At 42.2% G+C, this 22,011-nt stretch overlaps 1 protein-coding gene across 5 annotated transcripts in view; it reads right to left on the bottom strand.

The window, feature by feature from the left end:
* Positions 1 to 17,573, bottom strand: part of MTNR1A (melatonin receptor 1A) — a 71,722-nt gene extending 54,149 nt beyond the window's left edge. Inside the window, exons 1-3 of one of the 5 annotated variants that reach the window (XR_011141042.1) lie at positions 17,202 to 17,290; positions 12,206 to 12,387; positions 8,209 to 9,844 (exon numbers count right to left, since the gene is read on the bottom strand). Coding sequence is in view for 1 of the 5 variants with exons in the window: in XM_068942699.1 (XP_068798800.1) it covers positions 17,202 to 17,394 (193 nt within the window). In the remaining 4 variants the exon portion in view is untranslated. Of the gene's footprint in view, positions 1 to 8,208; positions 9,845 to 12,205; positions 12,388 to 14,354; positions 17,075 to 17,201 lie in introns of those variants that run through there. The other 4 variants (XM_068942700.1, XM_068942701.1, XM_068942699.1 and 1 more) reach the window with 4 other exon arrangements.
* Positions 17,574 to 22,011: the final 4,438 nt, after the last annotated feature.

Raw genomic sequence — 22,011 nt, forward strand, 5'->3', positions numbered from 1 at the left:
AAATAGGACTTTCAAAGGTGCTGTTTATCCCAATTTTTTTGTTATTGTTCCCATCAGTGAAATCTTGTCAGCTACATCACATGAAAAGGTACAACTGGATAAACTTTGTGGTAGGTGTGGGAATCACAATCATGCTTCGACTGGATTTTCATAGCTATTCTGGGAATAAAAGAAACTTTGTAAATTTTATCTGAAAGTAAAATAGGCTTATTTTTTCAACCCTTATTTGAGCAAAATTATTAGGTGCAATAGTAATAATTTTACCTGAATAAGTTTTGCAGTGTTTGGGCCAAGATTTCGAGTGTTATTTAAGTATTGCTTCATGAAAAACAACTGTGGTACTATGATGTTGATATCTCAGCTATTATCAAAATAGAAGATAGAAACATAATATATTTTTTTCAGCATGAGATCTTTAAACTGAACTGATCAGAAAGCATCTTCTTCCATCATATCTGTCTGGATGTTCATTGAAATGTTCACTATTGGCTCCAGTCAACTTTTTGAGGCTAAAAATAGAACGCAAGGCTAAGGGAGTGACAAGCTGAAGAAGAGTTCCAAACGCCTCTAGTCCCTGTGCCATTACCAACTAGAACAATTTCTTTAATTTTTTAACTTGATCACAGAAAATCTTCTCTTCTATGCACTCAGCAGACATAAAAGCAAGTAAAGGTATTGTAACAGGATAGATTGTCCCACTATTATTGAATCACTTCAGTGTCACCTTGGCCTGTTTTAGGCAAACTATTATGTTTCTAAACACCCCTCATTCAAATCATGCTTCTTTGGCCCACTAGACTGATAGATACTATAAGCGGTGTCTGATAATCTGAAGGTTTTCTAGCGAAATTAAAAATATCACCTAAACAAAGGATAGCTGACTAATTTGACAGACCTGTCCTGGCTAATACAATTGTAGCAAATGTAAACATTATTGACTCAGTGTCTCCATATTCCAATGGGAAGGCATTGCTATCTTTTTCTTTGCAAATTGATTGATGGAATAAAAAGTTTAAGCTATCATTAATATGTCTAACAGTACATACTAATGAGGTTTAAAGTCTGATGGAGAACTTCTAGTACAGTTTGAGTAGTCGCAGACCATGGAGCACTGTAGAATTTTTGTAGACGATTTTGTCAGTGTGCAAAATACTTGAAAAACACTCAAATTTTGTCTCTGCTGGTGTTCATGAAGCCTGTGCTTAAGTCATGCCAGACTCTTTTCAGCAGCTACCAGGAAGCATACAGGTATTGTAAATTCACTTTCTTTGCAATCTAAACTAAATCTGAGATCTGAAGTGATAAATAGCAAAATCTGTTACCCTGATGCATCACCTGGCAACTAGAAGACAAAAGTATTCTGATATCACGTCTGCAAAATCCTTTTCACATAACTTAAGTATTATTTTAATTAAAGGAATAGTATTTCTGGTTTGGTTTTACTTCAGTAATCATTTTGTGTTGGCATAAAAGATGGTGACATCTAGTGTAGCTCTAGCTAAAAGTCTACATTCAACCTCAAAGCTCTAAAGTCTCTCTTTAATAATGTATGCTCACCTTTCAACATTTCTTAACATTTAGTAGGTAATTATGAAATTTTAATGGTATTTCGAAGGTGGGATGAAACATTTTCTTTCATACATATTGGATAATGATATATTAAATATCAGCTGAAAATTTTTGTTTTGTCCATCGAGCTAGTATTTATATCAGTCATTAATCACCATACAACTTTTAAAATATGTTCATTCTAGCTACTTAATAGAACTTTTTGCTGACTGATAACTAATTTCTTACTGCCTTTTATTTCATATTCCATAAGTGCTCAGTTCAAATTCTCTTGCTGATGAAGCAAAAAAGGCAAAGGCCTTTTTCTTCCCTGTTTCTCCAGTTTATCTAATGAGTCTTGATACAACTTTCTTTCAGTGTAATTCATAAATTGGACTTGTATCATTATTTACCTTATCATTCTCTTAGATACGATATTCTAACTACCTGTTTCTCCACCTTAAGCATGGATCTGTTTCCTATTAAGTTAATAAGGCAACAAGCCTGGTTAAAATAAAAATATTTTACTGGAAAAAAGTTTACTCCTGGTTTTTTCTTCTGCAGTATGTTAGTAGTATGTTAGAAAGTATGTTAGTAGTATTCAATCAGAAAAATTTGTTAGTCAGGATGTAAGGGAAGAACTTCAATCTTATAAACATTTCTTCAATATTTAAGAGCTAAAATCTTTTACAGAGTCTGTTTTCAATCTGTATGTTCCATGCTCTTTACAGTGTTCAAGAGAGCAAAGCTGCACCTCTACAGGGATCATGATCCAGCCCAGGATCAGGAAGAGGGGGCAGATGCTCTTCCCAATACGTTATTACTAGCAACTACAGTAGGCCAGTATGGAGTAGGCACCAGAACTGAAACCGGGAAAACTTTCTGCAGATTATACAAAATCTACACTAGATACACTAGAGGGTTGTGCTGCTATTCAGAGGGACCTCAGGCACTTAACAGGCTGGAGAAATAGGAACCTCATGAAGTTCAACAAAGGCAAATGCAAAGTCACACACCTGCAGTGTCATAACTCCATGCACTGGTACAGGCTGGGGGCTGATCAGCTGGAAAGCAGCTGTGCAATGAAGGACCTGGGGGTCCTGGTGGACGACAAGATGAACACGAGAGAGCGATGTGCCCTTGTGGCAGAGAAGGCCAACAGCCTCTTGGGCTGCGTTAGGAACATCATCGCCAGCAGGTTGAAGGGAGTGATCCTTCCCCTCTGCTCACTCCTGTTGAGACACACCTGGAGTGCTGGGTCCAGTTCTGGGCTCCCCAGTACAAGAGAGACGTGGACATACTGGAGCAAGCCCAGTGAAGGGCCACAAAGATGATTAAGGGACTGAAGCATCTGTCACGTGCAGAAAGGCTGAGAAAGCGGGCACTGTTCAGCCTGGTGAAGAGGAGGTCGGGGGGATCTTATCGATGTTGATGAATAGCTGAGGGAGGGAGCAAAGAAGATGGAGCCGGACTCTTCTCGGTGGTGCCCAGTGAAAGGACAAGAGGCAACTGGCACAAACTGAAACACAGGAAATTCTGTTTAAACAAAAGAAGAACCTTTTTTACTGTGAGGGTAACTGAGCACTGGAACAGGTTGCCCAGAGAGGCTGTGGAGTCTCCTTCCCTGGAGATATTCAAACCCAGACTGGACAATATCCTGAGCAACTTGCTTTAGCTGACCCTGCTTTGAGCAAGGGAGTTGGAACAGATGATCTCTTAGAGGTCCGTTCCAACACTAGCAGTTGTGTGATTCTGTAGGTTACAGAAGGGTTTGGAAAGGGACAGACAGGATGAATGGTCAGGACTAAGGAACTGAGACACACAAAAACATATATTTTAAGACTAGTAACGTTGCAAAAGGGTTCTCAAAAATGTGCTATTTCTTTATTCTCGCTAGGTACTGCACATTTAAATCAAGGGGTATCAACTGAACTGACTTCAGGCACTAGAGAATACCACTACGAGAAATATTGAGATAGCTTTAAAGGATTCTGTAGAGCTCAATAAATTCTGTAAGTTGACCCTAGAAAGGTTTATGTTTCTGAAAACTTACAGAAGAATGTGTCTAATGCATTCTCTTACCCTGAGGTACTACTCATTCTGCTTTGCCAAGCCTAATTTCTAATGGTTCCTCCATCTGGTCTTTGCAAGTAGAATTTGAACTTGAAAATATTGAAGTTCACTTGTAAAATCCTAAATGCGAATCAAAGGTTGTGAAGGCCTAGTATTGTGGGAACAGTTTAGCTATTTTAAAAACGTTGTTAATATCTGGGACTCCAGAAACAAGAAAGTAACTAACAGGGTCTCCAAATTACTAGCTCCTTGGATAAAATGGAGGCAACTTTTACAGTAACAGATTGCAAGCACAAAACTTTTCTGTCATACTCCAGAGATCCCTCCACCAGTCCTGTATAACCACTTTCATTTTATCTAGACAGAGTATTAGGCATGCTGTTCTCCGATAATCTGCAGTCTTCTGAACACAGTCATCACACATGCTGGTCTCAAGAGAAAACAGATAAAAGCTATCTGTAAATAAGAAGCACTATAAGCTTTCCCAGTCAGTACAGTATGTTTCTGGCCAAACTGAGGGGCTGGTTACTGATTTCACATATGTACGCTTAAAATAACGTTAGCTTAACTGATGTGAGTAATCTTAGCAAGGAGAAAAAAGGCAACTGAAGCCCCTGTCCTGCTTTCATCAGAGTCCAGTATCTTCTGTGAAGTTTCTGATTTTAACAGCATAGAAAGCAATGTAAATGTAGTGGAAAAGATGGCAACATTTATTTCACTTGGGAAAACATAGAATATAGGGCCAGCCTTGCAAGAAGCCTTTTGAACTTTAGACATTGGAGCAAGAAATGAGAGCAAATGCACTCTGGGGCATATTAGGCATTATCTGAAATATCATTTGAGTCACAAATAGTGGAAATGTCCAAAAGCTATTTTTTTACTGAAGCTTAGGAGTATGAGGCAGAAAAGTCAATAAAACAGTACAGTCAAAGGGGCTTTTGAACTTTGCGTCGCTACTACTCAACTGATATGTTTAATACAATGATCTTCATGACGTACCTAAGTCAAAAGAGAGGTAAATGGAGATAAGATATTTAAAGAACTGAAATGTCCCCTGGGCTATTTTGCCATTAATTTACTCAGTAATCTTCTAAGTAGTTTTCTCAGTCATTTTCTCTAAAATATGAAAATTAGAAACAGTAGCATTTTCCAAAGCAGACAACATCAGGAAATTTAGTCAACTCAGAAACCCATAATCCAATAGCAAATTTTTAATTTTATCACTGTAGTGGAACCCAGCAGATCAGATGAATCATAGTCTATTAGTTTTCCCATCTAATTGATGCCTCTCAAAATGGTATGTTTTTGTAGCAACTGCAAAAAAAATAAAAACAACATCCTTAATGTTTATCTTCATTGTGTCATCTCATCCAAAAGCAGCTGTGCAAACTTAAGTAGGAAGTTATCTCAGAACATGATTATGAAAGAACATGTAATTACACAGGTCATTTCAAGCTAATGTTTGAAGGTATTCTGCACTTTCTTTTTCTGAATAAAATTTTGGGAACAAATGGCATTTGTGAGGAGAGATATATGGAATAAAAATTCAAGTGTTTTCTTTTTGAATTATTCTTGCAACATGCAAGGTACATTTTCAGAATTTCACAAACTATATAAAAAGGATTTTAAGATCTGCCTCAACTCTGAAGTACTACAGAATAGAAGAAATCACATATAATGATTGGAGTTCAAAGAAATGTAGGATTCTACACTGTATTTAGAGAACGTATCGCTCAAACTTTATAATGAGACTGAATCTAAGGTATTGCATTATTACAGTTATTTATTTAATAGACATAACAGATCTGCTTCAGATAAGGTAGTCTGAGACTGTGCTTATAAGGTGTGAAGGAATTAAAAAGGCCTCCAGAGGTGAGATGAGTTCACTCCAGAGGTGAGTGGAAACAACAGCCTAGAATAAGGACAGTTATTAATACTTTTTCTTGGAAAGGTCTACAATGCCACTGAAGCTGAAAAGCTTGTATGTTGCTAAGTCTAAATATGCTAAACTAGGCATGCTCTGCACAAATGTATCCATCACTGAAATAAATCTAGTTATGCAGTGTCTGCAATTGTTTGAGGGTCTAAGGGCATTGAAGAGCATTGTACATTTATAATGATTGACAGCATCCCTTAAAAAGCACAAATTTCAGAAAAATGTTTTTTGGTTAATAGACTCAGAAATACATCTAGAAATGGAAGAAACGTAAGTAGGGTGAATTCACCATGGCAAAATTAATAGCACAGCCCTAAGACCCCCTCGCAGAATTACAGTTTGTATTAATCTTGAAGATCCTAACATTAGTTCCTGGTGGCAGGAACTAATGTGAAGCTCTGAATATAAGCAAAAGATCTTAGAAATCGATTCTCTGCTCTGGTGGTAGTCTATCAAGAAAAGCATGCTCAGGCAGCCTGACTCTAGCCAGCATTCTGGCAGCATTCTGCCTTGTTACTGGAATGGCTTGAGAAAATTCAAAAAGAAGGACCCACTAAAAATGCTTACAATGAAGGGATTCATCAGTATTGTAACAAAGGGGATACCCCAACACAGAACAAATACAAGTGGACTGCAAATTCCACCTCCACTAGGCTGCTTCTACTTAGCTTATTTGCTTCTTTTTTACACGTGTCAGATCCAGTCATATCTTTAGGGCACATTTTAGGTAATGAATGCTTCCAGCTCTGTTAACAAGGTGCAAGTGCAAGCTCTGTGCACCTGTACAGTCTTCTCTAGGTTGTCATTAAATACGCATTAGAAATTCTTACCAGGAGTAAGCACACAATGCCCTTTTAAAATGCGAGTATTTGTAATGCCACTAAGAACAATGCAGCATCTCAGTATTCTGTATCCCATATTCTACACCCTGTATTTTATATCCCATAAAGAGTATGAAAAACAGTTTCACAGAATGCATAACGGATCCTATAAGGGAAAGACCCAAGTCAAAAACAACACTAAAACAACAGTCTTTTGGAGGAAACCTGACAGATCTGTCCTCAGTGGAAAAATGCAAGGAAAAGAAAAATCACCTAATTTACTTCAGGAGCAATTTAACAAAGATCGTGCAAAGTTATTCTTCAACATAGGAGTGATCATCTTCCTGCCACCTTCAGCATAATACCTAGTGGGTGTGGCCTGTCCAAAGAAAAACTACAAACGTGTTGAACAGAACCAGGACAAACTCCTAGAAGCATCCAAAAATAATTGAACAAAAGTGGCTATATGAGGCAGAAGGAAAATGCTGTAGGCATGGAGGCAGTCCATAAATACAGCAAGTATTATGCTATAAAAGCAATGAAAATCAAGACAGGTTTCCAGCAACCAACAAAATGTTCATAGTCAACAATCTTAGCAGGCACTGCAGAGATTCCCAGTGGTAGAGTACGCTGAATGGACAAGAGAAAAAGGAATCAGGAAGAGAGATGAAAGAAGTAGGACGTACATAGATTTCTAAGAGAAACTGCAAAAGAACTGCCCACTTACTTGCTAAAAGCGTTTGAAAATCTTTGCTGCAGGAAAGCACAAGAAAACATGCCAACATTTGGAGCTCTGCTTTAGTTATTTCACATATGCTGAGACACAAAACTTGGATCTGTTGTCTTCTCAGCACTTATCAGTATACAGAGTAGATGAAAAGCTGGCTTACCCCGCCAGATGGAGATTACTATGTTAGCTCTACAGCCCTTAATGGTTACATGCAGGATAGATAGAATGAGCTTGGCCAGTGAAAGCACCAGTGTTCTGGTGGCGTTCACCTAAACGTAGATTCCTATGGGAGCCAGTTAAATAAGTGCAAATTACAGAAATATTGAAACTGTTCTAATTTATACTGTGAACTAAAGCTACCACCTATGCCTAAGTGGAGAAAAGCTGGGGAGACACTACTGTCTCTCCTCCCTGTCACATACGCTGAATATTCTTCTCCCACATATGAGATGTCCTCATTTCTAGATCAAGCGTATATATTCACAAGCAATAAATAAAAATATGTTACAATTTGTCAGTGAATACATCATTAGAAAAAAAAAGGAAAATAAAAAGGGTATTTTTCCATTAAAAGGCTAAAATAATCAGAGAAAGTGTTTCTAAATGCATCTATATCAATGAATTTATCAAACAGGTGGAAAATACCTTAAATTTGAAAAACCTTTGCAGCAAGTACTTCATGTAGCATGATGAACTATAGGATTTATGCATGCATTAATATGAATATGTCTGTGTAACAGCAGTGCTATTCTATATCCCCAAATCCAGACCCAGTCAATGCTAAGAAGACCTTTAATAACTTAGGTATTGAAGTGTGTTGTATCATCAGGGAAGGAGAATAAAATGGGTTTAGGAGACATTGTGGAGATTCCCAACAATATGGTTCATTACACAAGGAAAAAAAAATCAAGAGGAGAGCTGAAAAGGTAGCGGTGGGAGGTAGTCAGATTGAAAAGAGAAATCTCAAAAAGAACATCCATAAATATATATGATGATGTTGTGTTTGGCAACAAAACCAGTAGATCTGTGCAATGAGGCTACAGAAACAGAGATCCAATTTTGAAGTTTATTCTGCTTAAGGAACATATTATAGAACTATGAGTTTTTAGAAAGCAGAGGAGGACAAAGATAGTATCAAGGATAAACTGATGTTATCTGACCAGACAACTCAAGTGCAAGCAAACTGTCCTTGACCCAAGTAACACAAAATCCATTCATTAAAAACAAAACAAAAGAATTAGACAGGACAGCATTGCAGTAATAGACAGTCCTTTTATTTTCTTTATTCCCAGCAGTGTTCTTGAAATACTAATTCTCTACTGTATATAAAGTTGTAACTAACTTTCCATCATGCACTCACCTCAAGACATACATATCAGGCATTTGCAGAGGGTATAATGACCCTTATCTGCAGTCAAGCTTTTTTGCAAGGAAATCAGTGCTTCAGCAATAATCCTGGTTCTACCTTCAGAGTTCTTAAAGTATGTAATAAATCCCTCCATATTTAGAACATCAGAGATTTCACCAGATACCATGCCTCAAGGTGGTGTCCAGAATAATAGTAGATTTTTAAATGGTGGTCTCTCATCTTACCACAGAGACATACGGAGATAAACATAGCCTATGTCTTTGGATTGTGGGTTGAGGTCAGGTACAGGAAGGAAAGTTATGGTAGAAACCTCTCTACCTATAGCACTTTGGGTTTAAGGCTCTTAGCAGTATAGTAGCCTTATTATTAGGCAAGTGTTGTACATAAGAAAAATTAGAGGAGACTGTCCCAGATCTTGGTAAAAGTTTTACTACTGACTTCACTGCAACCAGGATTTTGCTTTTAGGGAAAGTATATTCTAGAGATGAGGTACACTTACAGGGGGAGAGCACCAGTCTCAGAAGGGGAAAGCTTATCTTGTCAATTAATGGAGTTTGATATTTGACTTGTTTGGACTAGCAAAATAACACCTAAGATGCTTTTACTATTTATTCAATTAGAATAATTTTTAGCAGTTTATGCTAAAGAACAATGGTGGTAGAAGAGCAAAAGAGCATAATAAACTGACCTGAAATACATTCAGGCAAGAGAATAACCTTATCCAGCTTGAATGAGGAAAAAAATAAAAAACAATATGCTCTCAAGGTGTAGACTGATTCTGAAGGGATTTGTATGAATGCCTATTATACCTGGGGACTGGACTGAATGCAGAAGTTCCTTGTCAGTCGTTTGTTCTAAGCGATAGCTGATTCAGCAGCATAGAGATTCAGTAAAGATTGGGAGATGTAATATGGGGGTAATAGAAATATGGAGGAAAACCTAAGTTTCTTTAATAAGTCGCAATTATGTGAACTTGCATGTTAGATAATGGCATTACAATATTTGACTTAGAGAAGGCAGATCCCAGTATTATACAGCCAGAGATAATCTGAAGACATACCTTTAATTACATTATTATTTATTTACATTAAGTCAGAACATATGAATGCAAGATACATGAATTGTTAGGACTTTATTTATAGGCCATTATTTCTTCATCCAAAACAAAAAATACAACTGAAATAACTGGTTCATTCACATTTATGCAAACATTGGTTCTTCAAAATGTCACATTTTCCACAGCAATATCCAGTATTCCTGAATAAGTCTGTAGATACTGTTACTCAAGAAAAAACATCCAAGTAGTGCTGACGGAGGCGAAAAAGTCATTGCAATTCTTCACTTCATGAGCAGTTTGTGATGTTTAACTGAAGGGTCAAGTAGTGATAGTTAATGAGGAACATTCAAGTAAAGAAGTCCCTTCCTTTCAGCATCTCTAACATGAAGCTGCCCATATCTGAACTGTACTGGGGTAAGAACACTCTTTTACCTTGAGAAAAGAAACATTTCTTTGCTCTCCAACACAGACAGGAAAAGGAATGTGTCCTTAAAATTAAGTAAGACTAAAAACTTTTTCATTGCTCAATGTAGAAGACAGGCATCAAATGAAGCCCACACCTACTACCACAGGGAAAAGAATATTCATGAATCTTCCCCAAAAGCAACCAAAAAAAAAATTGAAACTTTTCTAGGGTCTGACTGGATACTGATTTTCATGGCTGAACATCATATTCATGTCCATTCATCACTTTGGCCAATAGCTACAGAGTTGGCAGACAAGATGTCTTGTCCGGCTGACTAACACAATATTGGACAGTTGCACTATAACCACACTAGGCTCATTCAGGTTCAGCTAGCTTGGCCTTCTAACGAAAGGGATGTTACTGATTGACTTCACAGAATATCAAGCAGCAAGGGAGGAGCTTGCCTATGTTGGGATGGGAGCAGGGTACATTTGCTTGGTAACCTCTCCCTGCAGAACACTGAATTTTTTTAACCTTGCCTGTGCACCCCAAAAAGCAAAGCCAAAGCGGTAAGATATATACAGATGTTGTATTTCAGTATCACTTGGAGCAAAATGTGGAATAGGTTTGTATGGGCCTAAACAGAAAAAACCCTAGACTTTATCTTCTGAACTACATATCCTGCTCAATTGACATAGCAAAAGTAGCTGAAATAGCCTGTTTAAGAGTACAGACAGAAAAATAACATCCATTTAATCTGGGACAATCCATATATCTTGCAATGTATTTGAATGAAAAATTCCATTCAAAACTCCAGTGTTTGGTCACTCACAGTGCTTGATAGCAGCTGCTTCTATTTCATATTTTGATTCAGAGAGCAGGGATCTTGGGTGTGAGGGAAAATTGAAGAGTCTGATTGGAGTCTGGAAGGACCTTTCCTAGAACTCTAGCAATGGAGAAGATTAGGAGTCTTCCATGATAAAAAAACCAAACACTCCTCTCCCCCTACCCCAGATTCAACCTACTTCAAGTCTCTAATTCAAGTACGTAACTATCCAAGATAAGAGTTGCATTTTCATGATCATCAATAAGATGCTCACTATTCTTCAAAAAGCATCTGTAACTATGCAACCTGGTGCTATATTAGGTCATTTATAAAATGAAGAGAATAAGCTATCCTCTTCCTCAGGGAAGAGGAAGAGAGAACTATGTGAGGTAGGAACCTGGATGATCCTGCTCGCTTGTAAAACTGCCTATCTTTGTGGACTTCAGAAGGGCTAGATTTTGAAGGAGCACTTCAATAGCAGAATTTGTACTACAGTCTCAAGCATTGTTTAACTACATGTTAAATACATGTTTATTTGTTCATTAAATAACCAAGCATTAGAATTATTTAGCATATATTTTGTTCATGTTTTGTTAGTACCACTTCTCCTGAAGAGGCTGGCAATCATTCCTCAGGAGTGGAAGGTTAATCTGGAATTTGAGACAGCTGAGTGATGTGAGTAGAAGAAAAAGCTGCCAAGAGCAAGTGTGGCAACCCATTTTAGATTGCAAAACTAAACTGTGATGCATAGCACTGAATTGACATTGCACAATTTTTATTGCCCTAGGAAAGCAAGCCTCACTGCACAAACAGGTTGGACATTGTCGTATTAGCATTGGATTCCTATTGTTGGTAGCACTTCAGTCACGGAAAACTAGATTTGCTGCTGATGTCTTATGCTAGAAAATTGTGAATTATCTCTGCTGTACCATGGCAGGAAGGCAGCTAACAAAAAGTAGAAAAGGAATGAGAGTAGGAGAAGCAGATCAGGGAAAGTTGCTAGTGAAAAGACCTGAAAAGAGGAAAAGGGATCTTAATGAGAGAAGGGAGAACTCCAGAAATAATCTAAAAAGAGACAGCAAATAGTATAAGCTATCAGTACCAACGCTTGTTGACAGCAGCAAATGAGAAGCACTGCCTCTAAAAACTTCAGAAGAGAAACTTTCAGAAGAAATAGGAGTAGTTGGGTTTGGCTATATTATATTAGGAAAAAAATAGAATATTATTTGAACTGCTTATGTCTACCTTTGGTCATTGACAGGACGGTGCCATTTAAACAAGTTTTGGAAATAAACTCTTGATTCAGTAAATTATTCATCAAAAATCAGTCTGAGGAACAGCTTTATTTAAAGCTATGCATTTTTATGGTCAGTTCTGTTCAACAACTGGCAAAGTTCAATATATCCACTAGACATTTTCCCCTCTCCCATTTGGCTTACCATTTTTAATATCTGAAGTTACTCATGTCTGAAATATCAGTGCTCATTGTCACAACATCTCAGTTTTCGTCAGAACCCTGACTTTGCTACAACTTGATCTTCTATAGGTCATCTCCCTTGAGTCACACATTTGTCAGGCCCCCCATTTTCTCTCCGGACACAAAAAGAAGTCCAAGGATCACCTGTAATAAAAACAATGATTCTGTTAGTCTGAATCCACAGAAGGAGTTTTATTTATTAGATAAATGGATATATTAAATACTGTATTAAAAGTTGTTTTAAAACAAAAAACCAAAACAGATCATCAAGAACAATCATTCTGAAAAGGCTGATGAGATCTTCAATCTGATTATCAAAAGAGGGTTCCAATCCTATATTCAAAATTTATATTCTAGAAAATACAGCAGGGAAGGAACACTCTTCACTAACCAGATTCCTGTGCTGCTCAAAGTATATCATCTTTAACAAATAAAAAAAGGCCAATTCTGAAAAGCCTACAAAACAAAGTTCTCATTGATAGATCCCATTCCCCAGTTCTGCAGTGCTGTACTATTAACAAATGTTGGACATTAAAAAAAATAGTGCTAAGTAGCTGTTCTCCTTAGTTCTTCCATCAGTGACTTCACTCATCTTACAGATTTTGCTCAAGGATTACTCTCAAGCTCATTCTTTTGAGCACTCTGACCTGTCTTTACAGACTTGTTTGTTTCTAGTGCAGCTGAGGCAGATTTAGCATATAAACATTGTTTTCTCCCTTTTTCATTGTTGCCTCATTCACAAAAGTAGCTACATGCATGCTTCAGTTTAAGCATGCATGCAGTCCTGCTGAGGTTAATGAGTTGCTGCTCTGGGGCCCTGGAGCCTCAGCAATGTTAGATTTCTTGTCTGGCTTCTTCACTAGTAATAAAAACACAAGAGTTGTAGCAACAAAAGGCCAGGGATGTGGGGAACTGGGAAAAAGTACAAAAAATCCAAATGTGTCCATGTGCAGGAGACTAGCATAGAACAGAGATGAGCAAGAAGTGGGTGAAGGCAGCTTTCTGCCCTGAGGTAGCAGGTGCTAGTTACCAGCATGGCACCAGTCCTTGAGTTATCCTGAGCTGTGTCAGGTGTCAGCAGACAAGAGGACACCTTCTGACAGGCACAGAAGATGAGGGTGAGACTGATGGGGATCTCCTCTGGCCTGCTGGAGGCCCCTTCTGTCATACAGGTTTGTTGGAGAGGTAGTTGGGCACCTTTGGGCCTCAGTGCTAGCTCTGCATAAAGTGGCCAGAAAAAAGCAACCCACTGGGCCAAGAGAACAGTTCCAAAAGAAAGAGAAAGAACAAGTGGGATAACAGTGTTCAAAACAGCTTTCTTCATTGACCTTAAGAAGTGTCCAGGCCCGCAATCCTTGAGTACCCAGAACCCCTGTGACCAAAATGGCAGTTGTGTGTTGACTCTTCCCCTGACATTTTAAGTTAAAAAGTGATAAACTAATCTTTATAGTCAACACAAAGACTTAAGACTGCTCCTTTACCATGTTCTTGATGCATTGTTTTCTCAGTGTAGGTAACAATGAAGGCATAAGGATACTAACAATCAGTGACAGGAATTTATGTGTAACATTACATAAGCCACTTCAAGTTATCTCTTTTCTCTACTTCCTGAGTTGCTCTAGTCCAATGTTGAGCGTTTCAAGTAAAAATTTCATTTGATGTTGCAAAAACTACAAGTATTTCTCTAATCCATCTTTCCTAAGGCTAGCCATTTTATCTTTTCAGAGTGGAACTTTTGTTGAATTACCATATTATTTCAGTTCTGTGAATATTAGCAGTGGAAAATGAAACACATTAAGATGGTTTACACCTCTTAAAAAGATGAGTGTTATTAAAGTTTAAAGTTTAAGACTCATGAGCATATTGTCAAAATAAGGGCATTAAAATCCTTATGCCTTGACTGTTTCCCTTTAAATTTATTTCAAAGTTAAAAGATCACAGACATCAAACCAAATTCAGTCTTTGTGTAGACCAGCATTAAATTGCAGCTGTTTGCATCAGGACTGAACTGGTATCAGGTGCCTGTTAGCTTATAAAGTCATCATTAAAAAATAGACCGTAACTATGAAACTTATTACAAGTCAAGTACATTAAATAAAAGAGGATCCTACCAGTTGCATCATCGGCTTCTGTGTCTAGAAGAGCATCTATTGAAGCCACGCCAGTGGCTATGAAGGAGTCTGTAGTATCAGACACTCCTCTCTTGCTGAGACAAACTTCTTTGAGATACTGACTCCTCTGCTTTGATCAGTGTCTTTTACTAACCTCCTGACTGTCAGGAAGGTTACACCACTTGTTGAGAAGGTGTCTAGGCCTTCCTACTAAGCCCCAATGCACTTTTTTTAACCATAAAAAGTCCACAGGTTCAATTTGTAGTTATCTTCCAAAAATACTTAGAGAGAGAGTGGGAGAGAGATGCAAGATATTTTCCCCCACTAAATCCACCTTTTTGGCAAAATGTTAAGTATTCCTTTTTTCTGTTAGTCCTCTTTTGCAAGGAAGAAAGGAAGTCTTCAATGAGATACATTTTCTTCAGGAGGTATCTTCTGTTCCTCCCTGACCTTTTTCCAGTGGAATTTTCATCCTGTGTCTTTTTTCCTCAACAAATGTGCCAGCTTTATTAATATAGTTGTTGTAAAATCAGAAGTTTCTTTCTTATTACAGCTCTGTAAAAAGTTGTAACTGTCTTTATAATTAGTAAATTACAATTGAATTGTATGTATAAATCAGTATTTTCAATATAATCTCTTCCTAAATAAACTGAATTAACAAAAACGAAGTTTAGGCAGTTCTTTCCTCCTCATATTCAATAGTATTAGGCAAGGGTCTTCTAAATACTTATTCATAATTTTACTCACCTGAGTAAACCCTCTGAATTCAATGCCAAGTTTAAAGGTGCTGCTCACATAAGTAGAGTTATGCACAGGCATAGTTTTTCATGGGATTTGTCAAAAGCAGTTTACATACCATTTTATGAGGCTTATTATTTTCTTTCCAAGATTTTCTTTTATCTGTGTACTAAAAGTCCTTAGATTTATCCATAGAGGACAGAGGACTTTATCTGTCTCCACAGGAACTTTAAAACTTATTTTTACTATTTTATTTTTCCCATCATGTACCACGTAGCTACTACTTCTAATTATTTGTTGATTTCAGAGAACTATATCTATTTCATGGTCCAGTCCAAAAAAAATTTACGTGCAGAGGAGTGCTCTATTCGCCTAGCTGTAGTAGGTAACTGTTGCCAGTTTGCTGCAGTTCTTAATAGCCACTGTGAGGGAAAAGGCAAGAATGAGAAATGCAATGAGAGTGAGCAAGTGAGCATGTGTGGGGATTCAAGAGGGATTATGTGAGATCTGCAGTAGAGAAAATATGCATACACAGAGAACCCAGTAATTCAATTATGTTTCCAGAAAAGACACCAATTACCACATTTTGTTCAAACTTATTACCAGGAACATCTATATTATGAACTCCCCACAGAAGAGCTGAGATGTATTTTTATTAACTAGGGGGAGTAGAATATCACCCTTTGCCCTAGAGTAACCCCAGTAATATGCCTGCTCTCTTCCTTTATATGGAGGTACCCTTTCTCCCTCCATATAAAAACCTCACATCAAAAGAGTCCAGGACAAAAATAAAGATCTAAGTGATAGAATAAGGGTGGTCAACAGCAGACTTAAATTCTGGGGAAACGCACTACATAACCTTACTAGCTTTAGTGAAAGTATTTGTATCAAAGAAACTAGGAGGAGAATACAGCTTTTACATCAGTGGCAGTCATAGAAGGAAAAAAACAAATAAGCATCAGTTTGTCCTCATTTTGATCCTCTGTGTTGGCATTCCACCATGACTGAATAAAAATGAAAACTGAAATCTTTTTGAATTACCTGCCTTAACCTTAGAAAGGCAACCATGGTACTGTTCACTGGAGTCCAACACTAGCTGTTTTACTACGCTAGCTCATAGCAAAAGCAGGGCTTGAGTTGCCTCTCAGATTAGTTTTAAATGACTAACTACTGGAGTTTAGGGGGGTTAAAACAAAGATTCTGGCAGATAATCATGAGAAAAAATGAAAGCAATGCCTCTTAATTATCATGGAGTAAAAAACAGAGTTCTGCTTTCATTAACAAGGCAGCTCCCTTCACATGCTCCCATATTTTTTTCAATGAAAGATGCATGGGGTTTTGAGTGCACAGATTTGGTACACGTGCGCAGCAGCTGGTCTGACATGATAAAGCAGAATGAATCTGAAGAAGTTCCTGTCTGGCGAACCAATAATCCATAAACTAAGAGGGATTTACTCAATAGACCATGACAGATTCTATCCCATCAAAATCACACTTTTTTAGAACGTGTCTAAATCTGTTTCTCTGTTAGATGTTTCCAATCCCCCAAAGAGCTAAATAGCAAGTCAGAAGTGAACAAATAAAATGAACGGAGTGTCTTTGCTTATTCTGAATCCTGCAATGGCTATAATTTAATATTTGGCTTAATTTGAAGCTCTAACCATAGTATTTATTGTTGGAGACGTTTCTATTTAACATGAATCTGCAGAAGAGCCTCTAGCATGCACAGGCACACACTATGTCACAGCAGCATCCCCAGTACCGTGTTTAAATAAGGCTCGTGTGGTTTCTCTCTTTTCTGCTCGGTGGGACCGAACAAGAGCTAAAAATAACACCGCGACTCGGTGGCAGTTGCTAAAAATACCCCTGCCGCTCGATCATCCACTTAACATGAAACATGAAGCCCGTGGCACCTGTCACAACCTGTCACCGCTAGCCCGCGATGACCCGGACCGGGCACAGCCCTGGAGCTGGGAGCCCGGGCGAAGTCTTGACCGGCAGACGAGTAGGACACGGCGCCCCGCCACCCAAGCGCGCCCCGGGCCGCCGCCGGCCCCGCCGAGCGGAGCGGAGCCGCGGGGACCCCCGGGCGGCCCCGCCGGCCCTTACCCGCGTTCCGCAGCTTCTTGTTCCGGTACACGGAGAGGATCACCAGGAGGTTGCCCAGCAGGTCCACCACGATGGTGAAGATGAGGATGGCGGCCAGGCTGGAGATCACCCAGGGAGGGCGACGCGGCGCGCCCTCGCCCGGCGGGTGCCGCGGGAGGACGGAGTCGTTCAGCTCGCTCCCGTTCACTCTCATCCTCCTGCCCCCGCTCCCCGCACCCCAGGGCAAAGCCCGGCCGCGGGGCTCCCTCTTGGGGCGCGAGGGTGGGGGGGAGAGGGACCGGCCGCGGGCTCCCTCAAGGCGGGCCGGGGCTGGCGACGCCGCGGGGAGCGGGCGCTCCTCCCATGACCGCCGCTTCGGCTCGGAAGTTTCCCCCCAAGTGTGCATGTGCCACGGTGGGATACTTTTATAGCCTTCCCCCCGCGCCTCCCCTCCGCGTCCCGTCCCGCCCCGCCGCCGCCGCCGCCGCCGCTGCCTCCAGGTGACACCGAGCCGCCCCCGCCGCCGACACGTGCGCGGCCGGGGGGATTCCAGCTGCCGGGCGGCGCCGCGGCGCCACAGCGCCCCCGCGCGGCCGCCGCGCCTCGCGCGCGCCTGCCCCCGCCGCCGCCGCCGCCCCATTCATGCGCCCGGCCCTGCGGCCCCATTCATGCGCCCGGCTCGCTCATTCACGTACGGCTGCTTCATTCACGGGCCGAGGGACGGCGGGCGCGCGCGCGACGGGGCCGCTCGCCGGGCTCGCTCGTTCTGCGGTTGTTTGGTTTATAGCGTTGGGGGCTATTTTTAGCTTTTCCGGTTAACGCCGCCTTTCAATTAGACGCGCACTTTTAATTAGACGTTAATTAGACCCTTCCCCTCCTCCTTCGTCCTCATGTAACACCGCACTCGGAAAGTAACGTGAGCGAGGCGCGAAGAGCGAGAACCGCCCGCCGCCCCCCCCCCCCCCACGCGCGGAGCAGCTCTGTGGTGCTATAAAAAGCTCCTCGCGAAGCTGCGCTCGCCGTGGGGGGCGCGTGAGGAGCCGCGTCCCGAGAGCAGCACGTGCCGCCGCTGCACGGGGGCGGCAGCCCCTTCCCCCCCACTTCCGCGCGCCGGGGGGGCGAGCCCGACGGGGCTGGCTCCGCCGCTCCCCAAAAGCAGCGCGGAGGAAACAGGGAGCCGCTGCCCAGCCCTGAGGAGGAACTGAGCGCGTGAGTCAGGTGTCCATCCCACCTCGGATGTTCCAGTAGAAAAAAAAAAAAAAGGCGTTTTCTTCTGACTGTAAATAACTGCACTGACTCTCCTCGCGTACGTGGTATAAAGCAATTTAAGACTAAATTATCTGATCAAACTGGGGACATGACTCTCCCATTGAGAGACTGTAACAGAGACTGCGAGCTCAGGTGGTCGTTCCCGTTGCACTCCGCTAAACATTGCAGGGGAGAAGCGAGCCCTGACAGAGAGCGTGGGCAGTTCTGGTAGCCATAGGCGATAACCGGGCACGGAAATTATGCTGGAAGCGGTTATTAAGGTCCTGCGATTTCTGGGGTGCCCGAAGGCTCGGGGACGGGCACCACGGCGGGACCGCGACGCTTCCTCCCGCGGGGAGAGCAGACGCGCTGGGAGGAGGGCGGTTGCTTCAGCCGGGAGGAGCCGCTGCGCCCAGCTGGGGAAACTGCTGCTGCTGCTGCTGCTGCTGCTGCTGCTGCTGCTGCTGCTGCTGCTCTCAGGCGGCGCACCCTCACCGGCCCTCGCAGCCTGGCCGTTGCCGTCTCATAACGGAAGCCCTCGGTGGCGCATAATTAAAGCCATCGCTCCGAACGGTTAAAACCCGTTATTATGAATGGTGGCTCCCCTGGCCACGTTATGTGACGACAACGAAGGCAGCAGATTTTACAAGAAAGCTGGCGGTCAGTAACAGCGAGGCTAAGAAAGGCAGCTGAGGCGTGCCGTGCTCGGGTGCTGCCCCGGGTGCGGGAACCTCGGTAAAAACAGCATCCGCTGGTGCAGGAGCAACTTTTATTTGGAAGCGTTACCGGTGGCCGTGCTGCTCCAGCCGCCCTGAGCGCCCTCTCGGGCCCGCCCGGTGCCGGGCTCGGGGGCAGCCGCCCTCCCCTGCCCCGGCCAGCCCCTGGCCGTCCCACCCGGCACAGCTCGGCTTGGCTGCTAAGGCGGGCGCCAGGGGAGCCCTGAGCTCCCAAATCACCCAGGGTTTTCGTGCACCAGCGCTGTGGGCTCCCTGCGGGTGATGCGGCGCGGAGCCTCGCTGGTGCATGAGAGCATTTTGATTCCCGGGCGGGAGCTTCGATTTACTTGGTCAGTTATTGACTTAAAATGCTAAATATTCATGCAGCGTTCCTCCTTCCCTCCCCTCCTCCGCCCCCGCAAACGACAGACCGTGGAGATGTGTCCGCACCACAGAGCAGTCTCTCCCGCTACCCGCGGCAGAATAAAGCCCGGCAGGGGAGACGCAGAGCAGCAGCCCGGCCCGGAGCGGCGGCTGCAGTCGGGGTCGGTGGCCGGGGGGTTCAATGCGCGGGCGGGGGCCGCAGCCTCGGCGCCCCGCCGCGGGGAGCTGCCGGCTTGGCCCCCCCCCCGGACCCGGGGGGAGCCAGCACCCCCCCCCCCGCCCCCGCGCTGGCGACTCTGCAGGGGGAGGAAAAAGAGCCTTTGTGTGTCCATCTAGGTGCATGAAAAATAGGTTTCCCAGGCGTGGGGGAAGATTAAAATTAGGGGGGAGCCAGTAGAAGGGACTGAACAGAGCAAGGCAGGTACGTGTGGGAATTGGGGCTTCCAGCCAGAACTGCCTGGTCCTCAAAAGACCTCGAGGGGTGTTTCATTTGGCAGGGAGGGGCAGCGGAGAGTGAGATGTGAAGTTGCACAAGGTCAGATATTTTTAACTAGAAGGTAAAGAGGAGATGAGAATTGGATCAGCCCAGGATTCAGCTTAAAAAAAAAAAAAAGAGAGAGAGAGACTCCAGTCCACGAGGGGGTTGCTGTCATTTTTCGCATTGCAGGGATGTTCAGCCACATGTTTGCAGTTTAGACCCACAGGGGAATGAAGGCATCACTCACTCCCACTTGACTCTTGTGACAAGAGTGCACATTGGGCACAGAGGACACTTGTGCTGGAGAGAGCAATGCTTAGGGAAGGCTGCACCTGAAAAGGAATTGGAGGGGTCATACCAGGAAACCCTGTGGGAGCTAAGGGTGACCCAAGCACCATCAGCAAGGGCCAACATATATTGGAAAGCCCTGTGCTGTGAACAACAGTTTCCTTTCTAAGGCTGGAAAGTGTGGATTCCTCTAGGTGCTCACTTCTCTTTTCAAAGTGTGGGAACATCAGTATCTGAGTCAGGCGCCAGCTCACAGTCAGGACTACCTTCCCTTTCCTCCTGGGCTAGCCTTCTCTCACCTTAACAGAGACACTTCATCCTGGAAAACATGCTGCTGTTTAAAGTTTTACAGATGTTTAGTCACACTTTAAAGAGTTAGAGACTTCAAGGTGCCACCCAAATAAGTGGGCCGTGAAAACGGCAAAGGAACAGATCTAACAGGATCAGGGTAGCTCACACTGGTTAGCATTCAGAGCCAGTTAGTTGGTCTTAAAGTTCATCTGGTACCCTGTTAAAATGTCTGAGTCTGGCCTCTCTGTTCTCACATTTTCTACACTTTTTTCTATATATACATTTTAAAAAAATTAGCAAGTGAGGTTAAATTATGCTTAACGTGAAAGCAGCACAGGAACGACTGATGCATGAGAACAAGCAAGCCATTATGGTTAGTCATCCTCCCTCCCCATTCCAGTTGTTTAGCTCAGGTCTGGCTTCACTGAAGTCAGCAAAGTTAGCAGAGATCATAATCAGATTTTAATGAATTTACTTTATTACATAAATCAACACAGTACTGGTCTGGTCAGTCTTAGAGGAGCCCCTCTTCTGCTCAGAATCATTCTGGTCACAGCTGATGCTGGAGGTAGATTTTTGGCAAAACATAACATCTTTGAAGCTTATAGTGAGGTCATAGGTATATGCTTTCCAAACTAAGAGGATTCTATCTAATTTTCCTGAGATTTTCCCCCTCACAGCAGCTTTAAGTTAATCTGACTTTATAGCAGGAGGCCAAACACCACTCACCATATTTTTATTTTTTATTTTTCAGTGGTTAGAAGTGGCAAGAAACTCTAGGTAAGCAGTGATCGTTTTCAGATCATTCACCTGGAATGGACGCTTTGGGAGAGGGACACCTATTTTTCTATTGCTGTCAGGATAACGACACACAGGCATGGCAGAGGGGTCTATTCTGAGGGGTCAGCTAGTCCAACTCATTGACCAAAAGTAGTATCATCTACAAATAAATAATCTTCAAAACCATTTTGTTTAACCTATTCTGAAAAATCTTCACTGGTACGTTCCACAACTTTTTTGAGCAACAAGTGTCTGTGCTTCGAATTGCGCGGCCTGTTGAGGAGACATTATAGAAAAAGAAATTAAACCAAGTTTGGAAGAGAGATACAGCAGAAATGCAGGGATCAGATGAATCTCTGGGAAGATGCTGAAACTAAATAGGGCCAAGGGCTACCAGAACAAGATCAAAAAAGAAATGCATGAAAAAAAAAAACTAGATCAGGAACAAAGGTTTGTATTCGGATACAGTGAGCACTTGGAAGAAGGGAGAGAGTGTGGAGTGCGAGGGAACTGGTAGGGAAAAATCTCACAAAGAGAGAACAGCTGGACAGTGTAATAAGTCACAAACAATAGTAGGTTTTAGCAGAGGATTGGGAGGTTCTGGGCAGTGATTCCTTGACATGGCACGTCAAGGCCTTGAGAGCAC

This window comes from Struthio camelus, chromosome 4 (assembly GCF_040807025.1).
Source record: "Struthio camelus isolate bStrCam1 chromosome 4, bStrCam1.hap1, whole genome shotgun sequence".
Lineage (NCBI taxonomy): Eukaryota > Metazoa > Chordata > Aves > Struthioniformes > Struthionidae > Struthio > Struthio camelus.